This window comes from Astatotilapia calliptera, chromosome 23 (assembly GCF_900246225.1).
Source record: "Astatotilapia calliptera chromosome 23, fAstCal1.2, whole genome shotgun sequence".
NCBI lineage: Eukaryota > Metazoa > Chordata > Actinopteri > Cichliformes > Cichlidae > Astatotilapia > Astatotilapia calliptera.
Genome location: NC_039323.1, coordinates 2,269,918 through 2,291,942, shown reverse-complemented (window position 1 = coordinate 2,291,942; position 22,025 = coordinate 2,269,918). Strand labels below are relative to the sequence as shown.

The following is a 22,025-nucleotide window of genomic DNA, read 5'->3' as shown; positions in this document are numbered from 1 at the left end:
AGGACATGCTGTGCTTAACATTATTTTAAAGAAGTACTAAACCAAATCATCACTGCAGTCTGTGGAGACGATGAAGGGTTTGATCGAAATCGATTCAGTGTTCAGAGCCAAAAAAGCAAATGTCATCTTATCATCACTGGCCTCATTTTTCTTCTTACTGCTCATCATAATTCCACTGGCGACTGCTGGACCGGAGATTTGTTTGTGTTGGGTGACGAGCACCACGTGTAGTTTTGAGCCATCAGCCTCAATCGGATATAAGAAAAGGGTTTTAGAGGTTCGAGGCATTACTTGATCCAGTGCATGAGATTTCTTTCAGGTACTCCTGAAGTCACAAAATAATTTAAATAATTTTTTCCACTACATTTGCAAAACTAACTTAAACCTATTTTGATATGTAAAATCTGTAGAGTTACTCATTTAAATAATGCTTTAAGCTAAAACTGCAGCTGTTTTATGGCTTATTGAAAGCTGACATGTCTGGAGACTGGTAGGTCAGCAGCAATTAAGAATTTATACTCTTCCATAACTACAGCTCACTTCCCCACAGTCTTTCTCACAGACTGACTCTTCTCCTGACTCAGTGTGGTTCAACTCCACACATAACCCAATCCACATCTGTCCTTCTATCATATTTGTACGTTTTCCTTTGTCTACTAAGTCTGATTCTAGAGATTCTCACTTCTGACAAAATACAACAAATCTGTTAGGAGTGCTGTTTATACACGCTGCACATGATTCTAGCACTGCCTACAAAGCAGATGGAATATGTTGAAGTGCAGTTTTGTCTGCTCCAGGAGCAAAGTTCAATCTTTTTGATCCTTTGTGATTTATCTGATGAGGGAGGACAAATTGCGTTCATACTCCACATGCTCCACACTTACTTGCTCACAACAAGGAGCAAAGGTTTCTAAGAGGAAATATTTATTGCAGGGGAATAGTAGAAGAAGAAGAAACTAGTTGCACACATACTGCTGATACTTACATGATTATGATTACTTATGAATCATATGATTATTTGGAAATGAAAAAGAGGTTTGGGTGTTAAATGACTGAAAACAATAAAACCGTTACAATGATGGTGTTTTTACTTAAAAACAAGATTTTTCTCATAATTTTATATATTAGGAACAGTAAAGTTGTATTTTTTCTTAGAAGTGACCTGATAATCTCTGTTACCTCAGCCACACAGAAGTTATAGCTCCTGGATCAAAGCCTTTATTGATTTGTATCAGTAGCTTGAAGTATTAATAAGAGCACAATAGTCCCAAGTTCTTTTTCTTTGCTATTGATTTCCATCCTTTGAATAAAATAAGCCAAACCATTAAGCAAAAAAATAAATAAATAAACGTGCTAAAGACCATTCAGGAATAATAATGATATATTTTGCCAGAACAATCAATTAGTAATAAAAGAAACATACCTACTCTTATCTAATTTGATAAGAGTAGGTAATTTTTATGAAATGATATTTTCATAAAATAAATTGCCAGTGAAAGCGCAGTCTGAACAATGAAGATGCAGGTCGGAGATGATCCAGCAGCCTCCCTAGCTGCGTGTCATAATACAGCTTTCAATGACCACAAGAAAAGATGAATGAAAAGGAGAAAAGGTACTTTTCTTTTCTATTCACACGGATTTTATCTCCTGAGTCTGTAATTACCGTTGTCTGTTCTCAGTGCGAAAACAGAATGTCTTATCATCTTGAAGTGGTAATGAAACCTTTCTCTTTGCTGTCTTATGGTGGTTACTAATTATCTGAAAAGGTAACTCCTGATGCAATCATCTGAGGAGACATTACACCTTCTACTGTAGTGTTGACAAGTAGCAGAACCAGCATAAGCACAGGCATGGGAGCACAATCGCGTTCTTTTGTTGGGTGTATCTAATGGGGCTGTTCTAATAGTCAGGCTGACTCAGCAGGGTTCAGATGGAGCTGTGAGCAGATGGGGCAAAAATGGGAAAATAACCCATAATGCAGGCTTTTTGCCAGTGGTACTGTTACTTCTTCTTCACATCTCCCATCATCTCAGAAAACCACTCCAGAGCAAAGACTCACAGGTAACGTACTTTCTGTTCTCACTCGTCTTCTCTCTTCCGTCATTACTTTGCCCCATTTGTCACTCAGTCTCTGCAACCCTGCCCAGCAAATGTCCTTCAGTTTGAAATTGTTAATTCAGCAGAGTTGGTGCAAAGTGGGAGAAGTAGCAAAATGTGCTCAAAATGGAGTCACTGGCAAAACTGTTGAAAATCCTCAGCAGTTTGGACACAGGTTGGATGAAGGCCAAATATCTCACATTAACCTCGTTTTCAGATACAGCACAAATTTGATCATGCAAGTACTTAACACTTGAGAGAGAAGCGGATTATCTGACAATAACAACAGCCTACAGCTGCCAGTTCCTGGCTCACCTTCCAGATCCACATTGTAGTTTTGTGTCATAGTCCCTCTTCCCTGACCTTGGATACACGACAGAGATCTGTAGGGACATAACTTATATTGTGATAAAGGATTTATGGTCTCATTTTACATCTGCTGTCGTTGCAGTGAAGTTAAAATACTAATTAACTAAACCTACGTCCTTCTCATGTCACTTGCTTCTGTTTTTGCTGTTTCGCTAACAGTCTCTTCTTTTAATTACTTTTCTATTTTTGAAATGATCATGTCAGATTCTCATAAATAACTAATAAAGTTTCCACTCTGTGCCACACAAATAAACAAGCACAACTATCTGGCTCTGAGGACTCACAAATGGGTGCTGCTGTATGTAGTTTTGTGAAGCTGCAGGTATCAAATAAGCTCAGAGGAAAGACTCCTACAAACAGCTTGAAGCAACAAACAAGTTCAGCTCCTGTTGGTATTTACTCAGATCTGGAACACATTCTCTTGAGTCTCATTAAGCTAACGACCTTTGTGCGCTCCTCCAGCATGTTAAACAAGTACGCCTTTGTCTTTTGTGTTTTTTCATGTTCAGACTTTCTTTAACTCTGTAATCAATGAGAAAGTTGAGGCTTCTTTTTCATTGGCAGGAGTTCTTTTTATTATGAATTAGGAATACTGTAGGAAAGTATTATGATTGCAGGCAGTGTTAGGGCAGCCAGCTCTAATACTCTCCAGGCAGTGCAGATTATTTATGTGTTCTGTCACTTTTTCTCTGCCTTGACTCATTGGAAAGGCTCCCTGTCTGTGTTCCAAGACCTCCTGTTTTATAAATCAAGCACTGGGTAAAAATATGAATAATGAGAATAAAGAAACAGATGAAAAGTAGCTGCTGCTGCTGTTTGTCTTTTAGCAACATGAAGAGTAGCAAGAAAGGAAAGAGATTGTTTCTTTTGTTTTTTACAGACGTTACAAGGCAGCACTGGAGGCTGTTGTTGTTAACAAGGACCCCCAACTGATCCTGTATGGAAAACTCTTTCTTGATGAGTTTAGAATAATGTTCCTCAATATAAAATTGTGAAGAATTGAATATCTGATCATCTACAGTACATAATGTCTTCAAAAGATTCTGAGAATCTGGCAAAATCTCTGTGTGCCCGGGGCCAGGGGCAATATGATACTGTTATGGAAATGACTGTATGGGCTGAGGAACAGCTCCAGAAACGTTTAAAATGCCATTGACAAGTGTAGGTCAAAGCTCTATCACCCAAAGAAGAAACCAGTGCTTGTGGAATTGTCAGTTTACACATCTGGAAGGGCGCTATTGGTGCTGCAAGGTTTTACAGCAACAGATGCTCCCATCCAGATGTTTTTTTCAGGCAAAGCCTTGCATATTTGTGTACACTGAGTCTATTATAATATCGTGCGTGCAGTACGGACTTTTCACCAACTGAAAACATTTCATGCGTCATGAAATGAAAAAATATGAGAAAGAAGTCCTGAGACTGGTGAGCACAAATGGGACAACCTTCCTCTAACAAAAGTTCAGCAATGACATCCTCAGTTCTCAAGACGTTTGCAGGACTATTCCTAAAAGAAAAGGGAATGCTACTGAGTGCTAAACTTGACCCAACTTTTTTGAGTCATGTTGCTGTCCTCATATTCAAATTGCCCTTTTATCTTTACTTGAAACTACATTTGATGCTTTTTTTATGTTCTATTGTGAATAAAATATGGGTTTATGAGATTTGCATTCTGTTTTTATTTACATTTTATACACCGTCTCAGTGTTTCTGAGTTTGTACATTCCTCCTAGCTCATGTCTGGTTCACCCTCTGGCTCAGGGGGTTCAGTATTCTTCCCACAGTCCTGAAGGACACGTTGGAGACCTCAGGAGTGGACCATCACCTCACTACATGGACTTTGGACTACCTCACCGACCGACCACAGTATGTGAGGACTCAGGGCTGTGTGTCGGACAGGGTCGTCTGCAGTAAGGGGGCCCCACAGGGAATGGTTCCGGCTCCGTCCCTCTTCACCATCTACACTGCAGACTTCTCCCACAATTCCACCCAGTGCTTCCTGCAGAAGTTCTCTGACGACTCTGCAATAGTCGGCCTCATCACTGATGGGGGCGACAAGGATACAGAGGACTGACCCAAGACTTTGTGGACTGGTGCCAGCTGAACTACCTCCAGATCAACACTAGTAAAACCAAAGAGCTGGTGGTAGACTTCTGCAGGCACAAACATCCTCCATTGCAACCACTGAACATCCAAGGTATGGACATTGAGGCTGTGGACAGCTACACTTGGTGTTCATCTGAACAACAAACTGGACTGGACTCATTACTCAGACGCCCTCTACAGGAAAGGGCAGAGCAGGCTGTACCTGCTGCAGAGACTCAGGTCGTTTGGAGTGGAGGGCCCACTCCTGAAGACCTTCTATGACTCTGTGGTGGCCTCAGCCATCTTTTACAGTGTGGTCTGCTGCGGCGGCAGCATCTCAGCCGGGTACAGGAAGAGACTTAACAGGCTGATCCGCAGGGCCAGCTCTGTTCTAGGATTCCCTCTGGACCCAGTGGAGGTGGTGAGTGACAGGAGAATGGAGGCTAAGCTGTCATCCCTGTTGGACAACATCTCCCACCCCATGCAGCAGACTGTGACAGCACTGAGCAGCTCCTTCAGTGGCTGCAGCACCCACGGTGTGGGACGAAGAGATTTTGTAGGTCTTTCCTCCCCACAGCTGTCAGACTCCACAAAAAATGACTTCAACTGATCAAACACACACATCCACACATGTGCAATAACAATAACACTAAGTGCAATACTCTTTTCTGGCATCGTTGTATTATACTCAATTGTATATAGCATTTGTATTCTATTTTATTCTATTGTATAAAGTATTTTATTTTATTCTATTCTATTGTGTACAGTTGTGTACAGTATGTTATTCTTATCTTATTCCAGTGTTTTTTTCTATGTAACTTTGCACTGTCCGCTTTCTGCTGTAACAAAACAAATTTCCCACATGTTGGACTATTAAAGGTTATCTTATCTTATCTTATGTTTACATTTGCACAGAAATAGATTTTTTTTTTTGCAGGATTTAGTTAAATGTGACCTCTTCATAGAATTATGACTATTTAGAAAAAAATAAATATGCTCATTCATGGTCGATCATAGGAGCACTTTACACTGTTTGCCTTTGACTAAAGTGAGCGATGGCACATTGCAACATTGTCACTAAGCTTAATTAACAGAAAATAAGCTAATAAGATAGTGCTGGTAGTGACTCATATAATGTAAGAGATTTGTGTTTCATTTGTTTACCACAGCGACCACACACTCCCAAGCTGTGGATTTTACTTAACTTTGCTTCACTGTCTGGGTTGAATCTAGCTTTTGTCTTTTTAAATGTTCATGACTAAACTTACACTTGCTGTAAAAGTTGAGATTGAGAGCTTACTGCTTGAGCAAGTTTTCATGCAATTTGTCTCATACAAATTGAAGGACAATATTTACTAGGTTAAAATATAAATCTAAGAACATTTAATAAATGAGGTCCCTAAGCACAGTGTTGCACACATAGCACCTCCTGACACAAGAGTTACAAGAAGAAAACAGCCTGTTGTGTCTCCATCTGCTGGGTTTAAGATGAAAAGATGAATTACATCTTAATTTAAGTTTACAGGGATCTATAACATAAACAAAGATTAATATGTGTTTTTCTCTGACAATATCTGACAGAGCTTTAAAAATCCAGAACTAAGTAATGATAATCTGAAACAACTGTTTAAGGTATCAGAATTCATTTTTTAATAATATTGTAAAGGTATTTTTGATTTAGACTATCTTTTAGTTAAATGATGCACATTCATATCAAGCATATCAAGGAGTCATTTAAGTCGTGCACAAAATAAGTCACATCAACATGTAGTGAGTATATTTTCTACCCTTTCCCCAAAAAACAGTAAGATGACCAAACTTTTCTTGGATGAATTCAGATTTCATCATTACAACGTTTACTTTAAAGAAAACATTTGCATGGTAGAAAAAAGGCAACAATGATTTTAGTGTGTTGTAATCAATCAGATTCTCTAATCTTACTTTCATGGAAAACAGCAACATTTTATCAGATTGTATCTTACATGTGGGGATGCTTCTGCAGAAAGCTTTCAAATGACAAAGCACTTAAATTTATTGAGCTATGAAACATTCAAACCATTTTAGTACATTTTGGTTGATTTAAATCTAACGTGTACAGAAGTGTAAGCTGTCTAGCTTTTCTCTTCAAACCTCTGGCATTAACAGTTCATTTTTACCCAGAGAACTGCTGCTCACTGGATATCTTTTCTCTCTTATTTGGACTATAAGACCAGTAAATCAGCCATTTTTGAAATACTCAGATGAGCTAATCTGAAAAAAATAAAAAATAAAAAAGAAATCTACATTCAAAGTACTTTAAATCACCCTTTTTCCCCATTCTGATGGTCAGTTTGAACTTCAACAGGCCATCGTGACCATGTTTACAGGTATAAATACAGCCTGACACATTTCTCATATATAGTACTAAGATGTTATCAGAGGAATTTACCGTGTAAAAAAAATGCTGATAATCTGTGAAGCCACCAGGTGTCAGTGTAGACTCAGAACATACAGACCTGAATGGAAATTACCATTACAATATTCAATTTAAGCACTTGTTTCAATATTTCTCTTTAAAGATAATTTACAGTTTTTTAGGCATTAAGATTGATGATGTGTAGTCTGAGAAAACTAAACACCATGAATTCTTATCTCTCACGTGTCTTGGCTCCTCATAGGATGATGGTATTTTGCAGACTTGCTGATAAAACTCAGCTGTCATGAATAGGACATATTTGTCACTAGCCAATTTCTGTGCTTCCACAGAGTATATGTGATATGTACCATAATGGAAAATACTCCTGGAGAGAGGAAATTGTGACTTTATCCTGCTGCTGTTTCAATTACTCCCACAGAGACCTCACAGCCAAGCACAGAGGGAATATCAAACTCAAATTGGAACACTGGTAATGGAAATTATAGATTTGGGGATTTGTTGGATGTTTTGCACTGTTTCTGGTAGTGACTCAGAGAAAACATAGCTATTAAATTGGATTAAACCTTTACTACCAGGGCAACAAACACTGTGGTACTACTTTATATCTTTGACCATTGTTTATGATGATAATTCTTATATGAATTGAAAAAGGAGACATAAAGCAAAGTCTACATGTTCTTGCTAATGGGAAATGTACAGAATAACATTATTGTTTGATATGGCATAAATATATATGTGCGTACATTTTATGATCAGTTTCCTATATAATCAGTTTTGTTTGAAGGGTCTTAATCCGGAAGAGGTTACATGATTTATATTTCAGTGTAATCCAACAATAGTAAAGACACTTACAGTTTGCCTATTTTTTGTCAGGGAGTAGTGATCAACAAAAACAGCCCAGCAAAGAAAACAAAGGCATTTTACACACTAGTATTATTAGTGAATGCGTTATTATTTTCTATAGTATGTTTGTCACATGAAATGTGCCGTATCGATAAACTCAGCTTGGCTTATTGCTTCTCTCTGTTTCCAGTGATTTTCTTAGAATAAGCTCTGGGTCATTTTCACTTACAGAGATAATGATGGTAATGGTCTTTTTATCTAACTCAGAATATTTTAGTCAAACTATTTATCTAATAAATTATTATTACATTTAAATGATGTTTTAAATGCCATTTGGCATCCAAGATGTATGATCTGATAATTTTTTCAAATTGCCTACATCACAGCTTTGATGTTATCCTTTTTTTTTCTTTGAACGGTTCCACATTTAATGGAAATGATTATGCGGCCTCAAGGAGGTGTTTAAGATAGCAACAGCAGGCTCATTTGCAGCCAACTTGTCCTTTCAGGTCTTTAAAATTCAACCTTTCTACCTGAAGAGCCAGTAATTGGTGCACAGTGCACACTGTTCAGATCTAAGGAGCAGTGAGTCCACTTAGCATGACACCGCAGCACAGCGTGGGCTTTTCTCAGAGCACCTGAGAGCCTTACAATATTAAGATTCAACCTGAGTGCTGGTCCTACTGGTAAAATGTGAATGAACACAGAAACAGGCAGCACTCTGCCTTTTTCTTGCAGCCCGCCTCTGCGGGATGAAACAACTTGAATTCTGCAGTAGTCATGCTGCTCCCCCTAACCCCGGAGATATGGTTGGATAGGTCAATATCAGGCCCAGCTAGAATCCAGTTTCCCTCTATTGGTATGCTGAACAGAAGGGAGACAGAAGCCCGTGGGTCAAGACCGAAGCGGCTGCTCAGGACACTTTGATATAATCATTTTTATCTGTGGTAGAGTAGCTGACTTGGCTGGAAGTCAAGGAAAAAGCCTTTGAGGACTTGTTCTGACATTTGGATTTAATCACAGAACAAATCATGGCCTCGAGTATCAGACACATGGGCTGGCAGGGCTTTCTTGAGGGCAATCTGTTACAGAGAGCTAGAGAGCAAAATGAGACCTAATTATCATGTCTCTATAAACTGGACTGTGTCTAAATACGACTTCCATCGAGGGGAGATTACATTTACACATGATGTACTGTGCCATGTTTGTGACAAGAATTTTATTTCCATCACATTTAATGCCAAATATTGGCAAACTATACATGACTTTCTTACAAGAATGTGGAAACACAGACATTAAGAGCATAAATGATCCAACCCAGTAATGTAAAAATTCAGTCCAGCCGTGCGTTGTCACTTGGTTGGTCCTCCACTTTCATTCAGGCTGCACCTATCGGATAAATTCCCATGAAATTTGTCACAGACATTTATATCCCAAGAGGATACGCTTTTACATCCACCATGAAGCTGACATTTGTGCTTGTGAGTGAAGTGTCTCATGAATTCCAATCACTTTAGTCAAAAATCATAAAGCTAGGTTTATTATTCATGAAAATGATGAATATAGTCCCTTCTTTTTTCGCCACGCGTGAATGGACCTGTGCATAAAAAATAGCAGTTGGCATTTCATGACATAATCATCAGTGAACACCAGCAGTAAAGTGGTCTGTTAGCCTACTACTATCCTTTATTCCATTTTAATTGATAGAATAGATGAGACATGCACCCAGTTTTTCAGTGTTTACTGTTTTCCTTTTGCCTGTTTCCTCTCTGACAGCTCAAGTGTTACTAAAGCGGCTCTATTTTGTGTAAAAAGCACACTTGAGACAACCCTCATGGCTTTGATTCCAGTATGAAATTCATCCTTTTAGAGTTACACTTCCAAAGCATTGTTGAGGCTTTGTGCTGCTGTTACGCAATGATCCCATTCTGCCAAGCTGCTTAGACAGTCGGCTAACAGCCACAAGCAGCTCGCTCTGTCCTGCTGCTGTCTTGTGTATTCATACTGGCCAGAGAGGGAATCTGAACGCTGAAAACCATCCACACACATATTTCACATTTCTGGGGATCGTCTCTGGGGTGCATTTCAGGATCTGGCTGGATTTGCAGTGTACGAGCCATTCACGGTGGTGACGATGGGAGAGGGCTTCCAGTCTGGCTGGTAAAAGTGGATGTCACGAGTTCGAGCCCAGTTTGCAAATACCGCCTTCTCTGTGATGAAACGGTGGTGGCTTCCTCGCCGATTTCTCTCGTGAGAAAGATACATGGAGCACTCGTTGGGCCCCGAGGGCTCATAGTAATGATATGGTACAGTAGGATGGGAGGAGGATCTACACAGGCGAGAAGAGAGAGGAGGAAGCCATGAAATAGCATGAAAGCCAATGCGCACAGGGGGGATGTCGAAATAGTGTGTAATTATGAGATTCATGGTTGGGGAGGGGGAAAGAAACAAGTCGGAGAGGGGAATAAAGAGAAGAAGGAACAAAGAAAAACAGAAAGATCAGAAGAATCTGCACTCACAGAAATGTTCATTATACACTCTCCTATTCATCTGACACTCACGCTAACACAAAGCTCAGTGGAGGAGCTTTCTGTGACACGTGAGAGTGCCATGAATTTTTCAAAGTGTTCTTTGTGCTCTTGTCCTTGCGGCCAAATTTTAGAAAATAAAATCAGCAAATTTTCCAGTGTCTCTTAAATGCTAAAAACACATGGTGAAACCTGTACAGTATCTTTTCAGCAGCGCTGTTTCACTGTAAAATGTGAAGATGTTTTCAGTGGTGCTGTCGTCCACTGCAGGGAGTAAATGCTATATTACCAAGTTGGAAGACATCATTAAAGATGCACTAGACACGATTTTATGTGGAAACATCAGTGGTGTCGGCACACACTAAATCACAGAGTGAGGCTGCAGCACAAAACAGAAGAAGTGTTCCATTCGCTTCATGCACTATTTGGCCCACTGGCTCAAACAGGAAGTGACAAACTGAACCTGCCGTGAGGATAAAGCATCTCAATGCATATTTTAACAGACAAAACTCGATGCTAAGGAGAAAATAACATTCACAAACCAGTGAATAAGGGTTAAAAGTGCGTGCACGTGTGACACGCTCTTTCTCAGTACAATTATTTAATTCTAATAACATTCGGCGGATTGGTATGTCTTGTTTTCTGCTGCATTGTGCAGCTCCAAACCCACTGCACCCATCAGACAAAGCTAGTTAGTAGATGTTAAATATGGTGGAACATTGATATTTCTTTTGGGAGTTGGTGGAGAGCAAAATGCTGCAAAATGCAAAATGCTCAGATGATTAAGGAGCTTATCTAAATATTTTTTTTAATAAACATTGCTGTAAAGACACAAGAGTTAGCCTTGGGATCATTTAAATATGTGGTCCCTGGCTACATCTTAAAAGGTAAAAGGAGAAGAAGAAAAAGAAAACATACCAAAAGCCCAATAGTGAAGGGAAACGAGTTGGCAATAGGAGAACAACCAACTCACTGCTTTGTATCTGCTTATCAATCAACTGATTATTAATTTATTTAACTGGCATTTCAAACTCTGCTGTCTGACGCTGACGGGTACAGAGCTCCACTCTAACACACCTTTACATTTAATGCAGACTGACCAAAAGAGCTCGTCCTCAAAGAAATAATGCAGTCCTGTAACGTCAGACTTCTTTTCATTTGTTTTTTGTTTATCCTAGTAGTAATAAACCGACTAAATAGTGGAGAAACCATATTGTGTAAAATCTGACAAATATGAGAAACATTCATGTATTTAAGATTTTCAAGACTAAATAACTGTACGTCTGTAAAATTAAACATTGCCAATAATAATATGTCATTTCATCATAGGTTTTCAATGCTCTATTATTCAGTAATTACATTGTAGTCTATTAAAATTCCCATCACACATCTTGGTACTAAAAAACATATCATATTTTAGAATGGTGGGGTCTTTACTTTATAACATCAAATGAAAACCCTGCTGGCCTTTTACCCAATTATAAACTGACACAATATTACTGAAAACCAAAATATTTGAATTGCATGGAACTATGTTTTGGCCATGGTGGTTTATCAATAAAAATCTACAAGTCATATTATGCTAAGTTTAAAAAAAAATGAAGCAAAGCTAATAAATATTTGGAGAAGAAAAAGAAACTGCAGGAATCTACCTGCAGAAAGCAGGAGGCACCATGCCATAGACGTTGATCCTATCACACAGCTCCAGGGCTATAGCCATAGTAAACCAGCCGGTGCTCAACCAGGAGTTGGAACTCTTCCTGGAAGAAAAGAGAAGCTTACCATTTTCACAAAAATATACTGAGCGCACTTCCTTCTTACTGCCTGTTCAGAAAAGATTAAAGATGGTAAAACCGTAGTTTTTAGATTTCATCTGATCAGTCGCTGAAGAGGAAACCCTGTAGCTGACTGTGTGACAGTTGATACATGGGCAAGAAATAGAATAGAATAGAAAATAAAATAAAGATAAATACATAAAAACATTCATTCTGACACTGGCTATTGCTACATGAGAGCAGAAGTCACTGGATTGCCATTCAAATGCAACATTTTTCATTCAGTTTTCATTCTGTTGGCTTATTGTTCACATGCAAATGAGTTTAGATGAATAGCTGCATTCACGACAGTGAGGTGTCTTTGTCTGCCTTTGTCTTTTTTTGCAAGGTCACATTCAGCCATTTTCACTTTGCCTGTCCCGCGTATGCAAAGAGACAATTACCATGTATTAAAAGTCAGGAAACGTGCCTCCGCTTCATAATCTCTATAAAAGCAAAGAACGTGTATACCTCTTTGGTAACCCAGCTTGAGATTTTTGATGATAAAATGTTTTCTTTTTTCCAGCTGAGACTTTTGTGAGCTGTTTCTTTAGAATGTTATTACTTTTTAATGCAATATTAAAGATAATTTTATTCGAGATGCAGGATTGGGACATAAACCTGTTAGGCTTTCCCATAGGACAATTATACCTTTGCATAAAATGTACACTGGAGGTATGTTATATCTGTAGATCCCTCTGAAACCTTACACTGATGATGAAATGATGTGCTGCTTCCTGGAAATGTAACTACATGTCACATGAACACAGCCTACAATGGTTGTGATTGGCCAGTTTAGTAGCATGGATTCTTCCCATGCATTACTTTTTTTCTCCAGTTTTCAGATCAGTGAGTGAATGATGATGATAGCCTCAAGATAAGGACTCACAGATGTCCTGAGGGGAGATTGCCAAAACGATCACGAATGCTGGCAAAGGTGTCGGCCACTCATGTAGTTACATCTACAAAGATTGAGTCACATGTATCAAAGGGTTCTGGCATGTCTGGGAGCTGCTGCAGCTCTTCATTAAAGCCTCATCCAAATCGCAGCCTCTCGCTCAGCTCATATATCCATCACATCCTGTTTGCACAATCAGGGTTTGGAGTTTGTTCACAAATTGCATTTTACATCTCGAAGGTAATATCAGTGTCTGGTGCATCCTGTTGTTTTTGCATTCTTTAAACTGTGTTTACGTTTATGCGTCAAAACAAAAAATAATGATCCCTTACTCCTGCCTTTGCTTATGACAAACATATATCTGCTATGTACTGAATTCTGTACATAAAACAATAGGTAGGAAATTAGTGCTTTCTATCTTTGTAATATATTCCCTTAATATAAACACTACTGACAGTTCTTTTGTGTGTTGTGTGTCTCTTGATTTCTTTTCACCTCTCCATCTTGTCTCATTCAAGTCCCAAAAATATAAAACTTGCTCATCATGTGAATATTTACCTGTCAATCCCAGTTTCCTTTTTAAATAGTTCATCAAACTTCAGCATCTTGATCCTGGAAATAATGTAGATTTTAAGTTTGGGTAGCAGCTGGTTTAAAAGCTTTAGGTTGTTGTAAACATGGCCTTTTCCATCACGTCTCATGCAACTGCTCGGTCCCCAGAAGATGAACACTGTGTCTTGGCTCATGTTGAGGAGCTCCTGCCTGCTCCGCAGCACCCTTTGCAGGCTGGAGTGGGCTATAACACGCAGGCTTGCGCGCCGACCGACATCCTGCTGATACCCGAGGCTGGGAGCATCGTTCATACGAATAACACACTCAGAGCGGTCGATTTCTTCGCCCCTCTTGCTCGCTGTCAGTTGCCCAGAGCTGGTCACCAGGGCACAAGTCCTGCAGTGCATGTTCAGAGGCTGTGAAGTTCAAAGTTAAAAAGTCAGACATCGTTGCAGTTTCATTCACATTATGTAATGAGACAAAGTGGTGGAAGAGAAAAATCCAACTACAAGTCGCAGATGGACTTAACAGTTTCAGATAAATGAGTTTAAATCTCTCTGGCACTCCGTAAAACCAGATGTAGCTTCAGAGCGAGGTCCTAACTTGATGTGCAAGATACTGTATTATTTTTACTTACATGATTGAAAATGTATCTTAAACACATGAAGATAAAAAGTGTGTTAAAAAGTGTTTTTTAGCCTTTGAGAACCAGAAACCAACAATATTTGCGTTCAGTAGTTGTTGACGTATTTAAATGTGGGAAATGAGATACTATCAAGTCAAATCTTATTTTTTCTGAGATGCTCTGCTTGATTTTAAAATGTGGCAACCACGAAAAGCTTAAGCAAGCTTGAAGGATATAAAGCATCAGCAAAGAGGATTCTAACACTGGAGTTTAAAGCAAATTCGTGTAGAGCCCTTTCAATCATTGATTATGATTCGGCTGCATTCAGACGGGTCTTGAATCAAGCAGGTAGACTTGTATTGGGCGACTCTGTCTGTTATTTAAACAGTTGACAGTATAGAGCAGAGGCTATTTGACACAGTGCTTTCATTTTCTATCAACATCACACATTCAGCAGTTTTCACTTAAAATTAAAAAAAACATAAAACAGGGACAACATGCACTGGTCAACATCCTGTTCATGCAAGCTTTTTGTGCAGCATTGGAGTGAAGAGTGCTTGTTTGGGCTTGAATTGAACCAGGTATTCATGTTGCGGCATCCAACCAGGTTTTTCAAACTTGAAAAATGCGAGCTCAGACTGAATGATCCGACAGCAAACACCCAGAGACTCTTCACATGAATTATTCCCCACCCTAATAGAGAGCTGCATCGGCATTCTGAACTGTGCTCGGTACTTCACACTCCATCAGGTTCTGAGGTGGGAACGTGTGTGTGTGTGTGTGTGTGTGTGTGTGTGTGTGTGTGTGTGTGTGTGTGCAGACAGGTGATTTTACCAGCGCCAGAGGCTGCACTGCTACCACAGCTATATTTATAATACACCCCCACTATCTCTGTGACCCCACGCTGAATGATTGCCATGTGTGCATGTGTGTCTCTTCGTAAATGTGTGTATGAGTGCAATGTCTGGGGATGTCTGTAAATCTGTGTGGTGAGTTCAGTGTAGCCCCAAAATATGTAATGAAATCATGTTTCTCTGGCAAGAATTTGCAACAGTCTGAAAAACATCTAGATCCAAAACTAGTTGGAATTCCTTCAAACGAACACACTCAAAGTCTTTGTTCGGAACACTCATCACATTTCCATTCTCCAGCAGATTTCCCCCCTGAAAATCATCCCTGTTGGGATGTGCGCGCTCTCTCAATATCAGGTAGGTTGGAGCAAATTACACACTTGGTTGCACAAACACACCCTCCCCGTCTTGGCTGGGAAGAATCACAGTCCTTTTAGGTCTTTCTTTCTCTGCAGACAACAGAGAGACAGAAAGTGCATTTTCCCCTAAGCACTGTCCAAGCAATTACCGCAAAGCATAATCCAAATTATAATAATGTTAAAAGTCAGGAAGGTGTGTTAAACAAGTGAAAGTCAATTGAAGGTTGCCAGGCTGGTGTCATAGTTTAAAGTGCCTGTAAAATAATAAAAGTGTCCTTGACAGCGATGCTGAAGTTCCAGCTTCAGCTCCCAGAGCTTCTGACAGCTTGATGTTGCTGGGAAATAGGCACTTATAAATCCTGTATCACAGCGAGACTGGCTTTCAAAATCACAAGCAGAATATTTCAGAGGCCAGGCAGCTGAAGGTGCAACCCACAGACTAGTGACTGGATAAATAAATGAATGGAATTCATTACAAGTAGTTTTCACTCATAATCAGCCTTGAATTACCTTTGATTTGTCCTTTGATTCATGAAACAACCATCACTTTAACACCTGCTGACTCCTACGCACACATATTCAGACTTTATTATGCAGACAGAAGGTTGTCTACCTTGATCAATAGTGCACAACCTATAAATCAATATGCTTTCCTGAATTAATGTGACCTAAAAAGACACTAATTTCAACCGAGGCTGTTCACTGAAACATGATGAAGCTGACTGGATTAATGAGGTCCATATTGTTAACAGCAGGACAAGAAGATGCAGTTCGGAGTACGGCTCTGGTTCCAGTCCCAGTCAATTACCGCCCACTCTCTGACTCCAGACTAATCAGTATGATCCTGATTATACACTTCCCAGGGGAACCCAAGATCATAATTGCTTTCAGAGCAAACCCCATCAGTCAACCTTTGATATTGAACAAGAGCTTCTTCTATTGTGCCTCCAGTCTCCAAATTCATGTCTGCAAACCTACTCGGTTAAAAAAGGTTACAGCGCACAGACTTGCAGGAAGAAGTCGTGGGATGTGATATTTAGAGGTCAGACAGACCTGATGAAGAAAACCTGGGAAAAAAACGTCTCTTGCTGTCGTAATTAACCACAGATTAAACCCCAGATAAGGAACCTGAAGATTTATACCTGCTTGTCTCTCACCACCAGTTTCTGACTTATCTTTTGGACTAAGTTGTTTTTGTTGGATTTAGGTAAAGCTACCTGTTATGTTTATGATCAACATGTAGGGTCAAGGTTGGAAAAAGAGCATGTTTTAGCCAAAGACATTACGAAACTGAATTACCTTCAATCAGAGATTTTTTGTCCACTTGTTCATATGACTGTTAGATATCCAGGTAACTTGCTTTGGTGTCTGTTTAGCACTGGTTATAATGGTATTAGTCTACAGAGACTGCTAGAAGGTAGTGGAGTGGGCACACTCCATACTGTATCTCAGCTGACTCTTAGACTCAAGCCCAGTGGTCTCCATAGAGACATTTTCAGAAACAATAATTGGGGCTTTATTTATTTTATTTTCAGCTGCAGATTTGAAGTTCACTTATGGAAGCTTAACTGTAGAAACATGCTATCTACAGTGTGCCTCAATAATTAGTTTGTAATCATTTTCAGATAATAACAAAGCTCTGCATACACAGAAAGAATGCACAGACAGTAACTGCTTGATTTGGTTTTAGACTTTTTTATTGGATTTCTGATTATTGTGAGCAATAGAAAGACTTATCCTGTGATAGGAGCAGTAGTGGGGAAAAAACAAGATGCGTTTTCTGGAAATGAATCAAAATCATTTAGATGTTGAACATTGTCACTGAATACTTTCCAAAGTGCACAGAATTGGGCTATAGTGGCTCAGCTGAGAGCAGGAGGAGATGGAAAAAGCCCCTCTTCTGTGGCACGAGGGATTCACGATCAGTGCTGCTTTCTTTTCCCAGAGACCAATTAATTACAATGAAATCCTCCCGACAGTTCCCCTAGACATCTCATTAAGCTCCTGCCAATGACACACAATCAGGTCGCGATTCCAAATCTGTTCTCAATTTGAGGAAATAGTTAAGACAATAACAGCACCTGTCTTCTTCTTCTTCTGCTCGAGTCAACTAAGAGAGAGAAGAGACAAAAAATCATTTCCTGCTGGTGATGTTTACGATTTCCTCTTGACTATTGCTATTCGCCTAATTTTTCAGTAAAAACTAGACAACAAATTAGGCGTTGTATTATCATTCTGAGTGTTACAGCTGATAACATCGCCTGTTTTACCAGGAGTGCTCCCTTACCTTGAGCTGAATTTAAATGTGTATATCCTAAGTCATCCAATAAGAGAGCTCAAAGAGCTGAATTTATTTTGTTCCTGCTTTTTTCCACACGCTGACTGTTAATATAAGCTGCCTTTGTACACTACGAGACGGCTTTAAATTGAACGTCAGACAGGTAAAGACAGAATAAGCATTATAATGGCACCCATTCCCCCCAGGCTGGCTGCATTAAAAGCTGTCAGAGCACAAAGAGGCATTGCCCATAATAAGTAGGTACATCATAAAGTTGCGCTGGCACACAGTCCGCACTCGTGCTTTCACACCGGCTTTGTGATTAGAGACTATAAAGGCCAATGTAGATTGGCTCTGCTGACAGTTCTTCAAAGGTCAACATCTCTTTAACTCGAATCGGCAAAACATCAGTGAGGCTGCAAAGATGAGGGGCCAAGCAGAAGATGGAGCGAGAGCGTGTTAACCTGTGTGTGTGTGAAAGAATCTGTTCAAGTCAGCAGCTCTAATCACTGCAACACGCCAAAGAAAAGAAACACATACTAGAGACAGAAAGCTCCCCAAAAGAAAACTTGCAGACGCTGCGAAAGTCATACAGAGAGAAACACAATGAGAAACTATTCCACACAAATATGCACCATAACTCTGATGTGTGATCTCACAGTACGGAGATTTGTGGGGTTCAAAGCTGCTGTTTTCTTTTCACACATTTAAGCAACGAAATGAGAACAGAGGAAAGCCAAATGTTAAGCCTATAACCCTCTGCTACATGAGGCAGCACAGTCTTAGTGATTAATGTGTGCTGGGTGTTTTGCCACCTCTTGGGTGATGCATAAATGAGCAAAGCCGCCACAGACCACCACCCACCTTAGTGAAATCACAGCCCATGTGAACAAGATATGCACATAAGTTAATACAGGCAATAATCAGGGTCCAGCAGGCACACCAGATAGAGCTTTCCTCACATTCCCAAGCATCTCTGGCTCTGATGGGGGCATAAAATTTTAACAGCGTGTCTGCGTGAGTGTACTCGTGCTGTGTGATGGTGTGTGTCTCTGTGTCTGCACACACACTTGTGTCAAAGCCAAGATTCCCTCCACTAGAAGCAGCAGCAGACCTGAGATGACCCTAAAAGGAACTATACGCAAGGATCCACCCACTCCACAGATCCTGCAGCAGGTCTGCTCTGGTTAGTCATTCTTGGGCTCTGACAGAGGATGAAGCAGCAGCAGCAGCAGAGCTTGAATCTCCCCCAATGGGAGGGAGGTACAGAGTGACACTAAGCAGTATGAAACTGTCGCAGTGTGGATCCATCACAAATCACCTGTCAGCTAGGAGGGGTTGGATGAACGGGAGAGACCATGAATAATAAAGTGCCCACGCGCAAAGTCCAAAGTGAAGCAGCTTGCGTTCATTTCTCCTAAGACTACCTGCAAAATCTGAGCGCTAATCTTAGAATCAAGCTTACTCAAGACAGCACAGAGACAAATCCAACAGGCCTAAGCAGGATCCTCTCTTCAGAGCAGCATGACTCTCACACTCTTGTTCATTGATGGCTGAGCAGTGTAAGGTGAACACTAAGCAAAACTTTTTTTCTCCAAATCCGTTCCTGTCCAGTGCTGCCTGAGCATTGCAGCATGCTTTCCACTCTGCTGTGTCCTGCTGTATATCGTTCTCAGCGAGGGGAGACGTAATGCTGTGTGAATGCTCCATCTATCTCAAAGACGAGCCTGTGATAATGCAGTGGGTCAGAGAATCGGGCCTTTGTACTATATTACTGTTGAAGGTGCCGCTTACACGACCAAAAGATTACAGTGGTCATATCTTGAGTAGACATTATAGTTGAAATGCACCCTGTTTTAAGTGCTTTTGTCACTAAATATTTTATGCCGAAGACATTAATTATGAATTAAGCAACAGAGTGAACTATAAAGAGAACTTTGAGGTCATGCTTAAGAGATGAGATGGTATTATAAAAGCCTTTGAGGGCAAAATAAACCTTTAATAGACTCGTGCTGCTTTCTTAATGGAAAGTGTTAAGCAATTTTAATTAACTGGTTTTTAGAACTTTTTTATTGTTGTGAAAAGTTCAAACGAAAAGACCTCACTGCTGCTGCTGCTGCTGCTGCTGCTGCAAAAAGGAAAAAGGAAAACTGTCTGGCACATAAAGTAGTACAAAAATTAAATACACAAATGAGTTTTCAGTCACTGGGGGGGATTTTAAAAAACACATTTTTAGTGGACACCTGAACTCTGCATGCTACTCTCTGCTTTACCTGGATGACAGCAGAATACAAATTAGGTACAGCTGCTAAAAAAAACAACAAAAACAAAGCAATCAGCGCAATCAATGTGCTTTCTGATGATGTTTATAATATGACCATCCGATTACAAAGATGTCCAAATGCACAGGGTGAATTCACCTTCCTTTGTGTAGTCTGATGGAGATGGTTGGAGAACTGTTAATTTGTCAAAAAACGTCATAAAGATGCTGAATTCGAATTTCTTGCTCTTTTCCAAACATTGTCACTCTGCGGTATGTTATGACCCATGAGTTTCTGTCGTGTCACTGGTTTCTGTGCATCCATGTGCCTAAATCAAAACACATTTAGCCACCAGACACTTCACTTCACCTTCAAACATATATTTTCCAGGACTAAACCTCCTCCTCCTCCTCCTCTCTGTGCAGGCACCTAATGCACTGGCAAGGACCCAAACACTCCAAACAAACACTGCTATTGTGTGTTATGTTATATCTTTGATATCTTTGAAAATGGAAACAGTTTCATTATTGATTTTCAGGTGAGATAACATTACTGCTAAACATCTGAGATGATCTATATCCTGCACAGTTTCAATTCCTAAGCAGCTTTTATAAAAAACAAAAAGACAAAAACAAATGTGGACCATAATATCTCTGTTTGTAATATGCATGCAAGTGCTCTGGAGTTTCAAAGAACCAGGTGCAGCATCATTACCGCCCATAACAGGACTTGACTTGGTTCACAGGGAACAGATGGTCCGTATTTACCTTATGATCCATGACACCTGAGTACCCCTCCAGAGATGTTGTTTGGAGTCTCTGTGATCTGTCCGGTACTTTAGTGGACTGAACTCGCGCATCCAAACGGTAAGAGGACGATGAGGACGAAGAACTTGATGAGGAAGCTGATCTGTCACCAGAGCTGCTGTTGTACACCAACAAAAAGCCGGTAACCATGGTAACGATGATGATGCCACCAACCCCTTGGCACTGCAGGGACACGTGAAACACCAGAAAGACAAATCTCAACATCACGCCAGAGCATGATTCAGCCAGTTCAGGACCGACACAGCCACAAGCTTGAGGATGAAATCTGCACCTTTGGTCAGGATTGTTTTTCGTTCTTTCTTTCTTTTTGACTAATTAACTGCCAGCTTTCAAAACAAATGCAACATAACAAATGCAAGGCTCAAAACGTAATGCCAGCTATTCTTCTCAAATGCGCTCAACATGCTCTGTCAACAAGGAAACACGTTTTAAAACGAGGCTGCAAAAATACTGTTAGGTTGTTCAGTTCAGACGTGTCATATTTAACCCCATCCCCACTCCCGACCCACGCAGGGAAAAAAAACTTTAAACGGCCGAGCTGTTGTAGGATTATTCTCTGTGAATATTACGCGTATGTGGCAAAGTGCAACTGGGTCACATTCGGTGAAAGAGCTCAGTCTGCAACTCCACTTCTGAGAGGCAGAAATATATATATATAAAAGCTCCCCACAGCGGAATATTACAGTGATACTTCCGACGGCTTTCATTCATAATTACCACTTTTATCTTCATCTTCATTTCCCCTTTTGTCGGCTCTTCATGCTAGGCGTCGGGACTCTTCAGCATGCAACACTTGAGCGGCGGCATTACTGGGATCACCGCGCAGCTAAAGAAAACGACACTCCACTACTCTTCTCCCGTTCTCTCCTGGAAGCCCTCATTCAACAGCGCGCTCCTCATGGTCCTAAACAACTCCACCTCCCGACTTTCCTCCGTCAGCCTTTTCTAAATACTCCTGCACCGTTTCTCTGTCAATATAAATTCACATGTATTAATCTCTGGTGTTATAGACATGTGAATTTATTTAAAAAAAAAATACTTCAAATGATTAAGAAAAAACAGGCAAAAAAAACATCTGTCCCCCATGTTTCTCCAAAGCTCTCAGAAATTAGTTTAGTTAGATATATTAAAGCATCAGCTGGGCAATAATTGATTCCATGCCGGATGGGCGGCTCTGAGCATTTCTGCCGTTCTCTGGGTGAAAATGTGTTGATGCCAGAGGAGA

The 22,025-nt window shown here is 40.1% G+C and overlaps 1 protein-coding gene across 1 annotated transcript; it reads right to left on the bottom strand.

The window, feature by feature from the left end:
- Positions 1–8,735: 8,735 nt before the first annotated feature.
- On the bottom strand, positions 8,736–21,700 carry st6galnac5b (ST6 (alpha-N-acetyl-neuraminyl-2,3-beta-galactosyl-1,3)-N-acetylgalactosaminide alpha-2,6-sialyltransferase 5b). Its single transcript, XM_026159962.1, has 5 exons — positions 21,518–21,700; positions 20,741–20,962; positions 13,606–14,015; positions 11,988–12,095; positions 8,736–10,136 (listed from the first exon to the last, which is right to left on the bottom strand). The coding sequence occupies exons 1-5, from the start codon at positions 21,536–21,538 to the stop codon at positions 9,893–9,895; spliced, it is 1,005 nt and encodes a 334-aa protein (XP_026015747.1). The 5' UTR covers positions 21,539–21,700; the 3' UTR covers positions 8,736–9,892.
- Between the last annotated feature and the right edge of the window lie 325 nt (positions 21,701–22,025).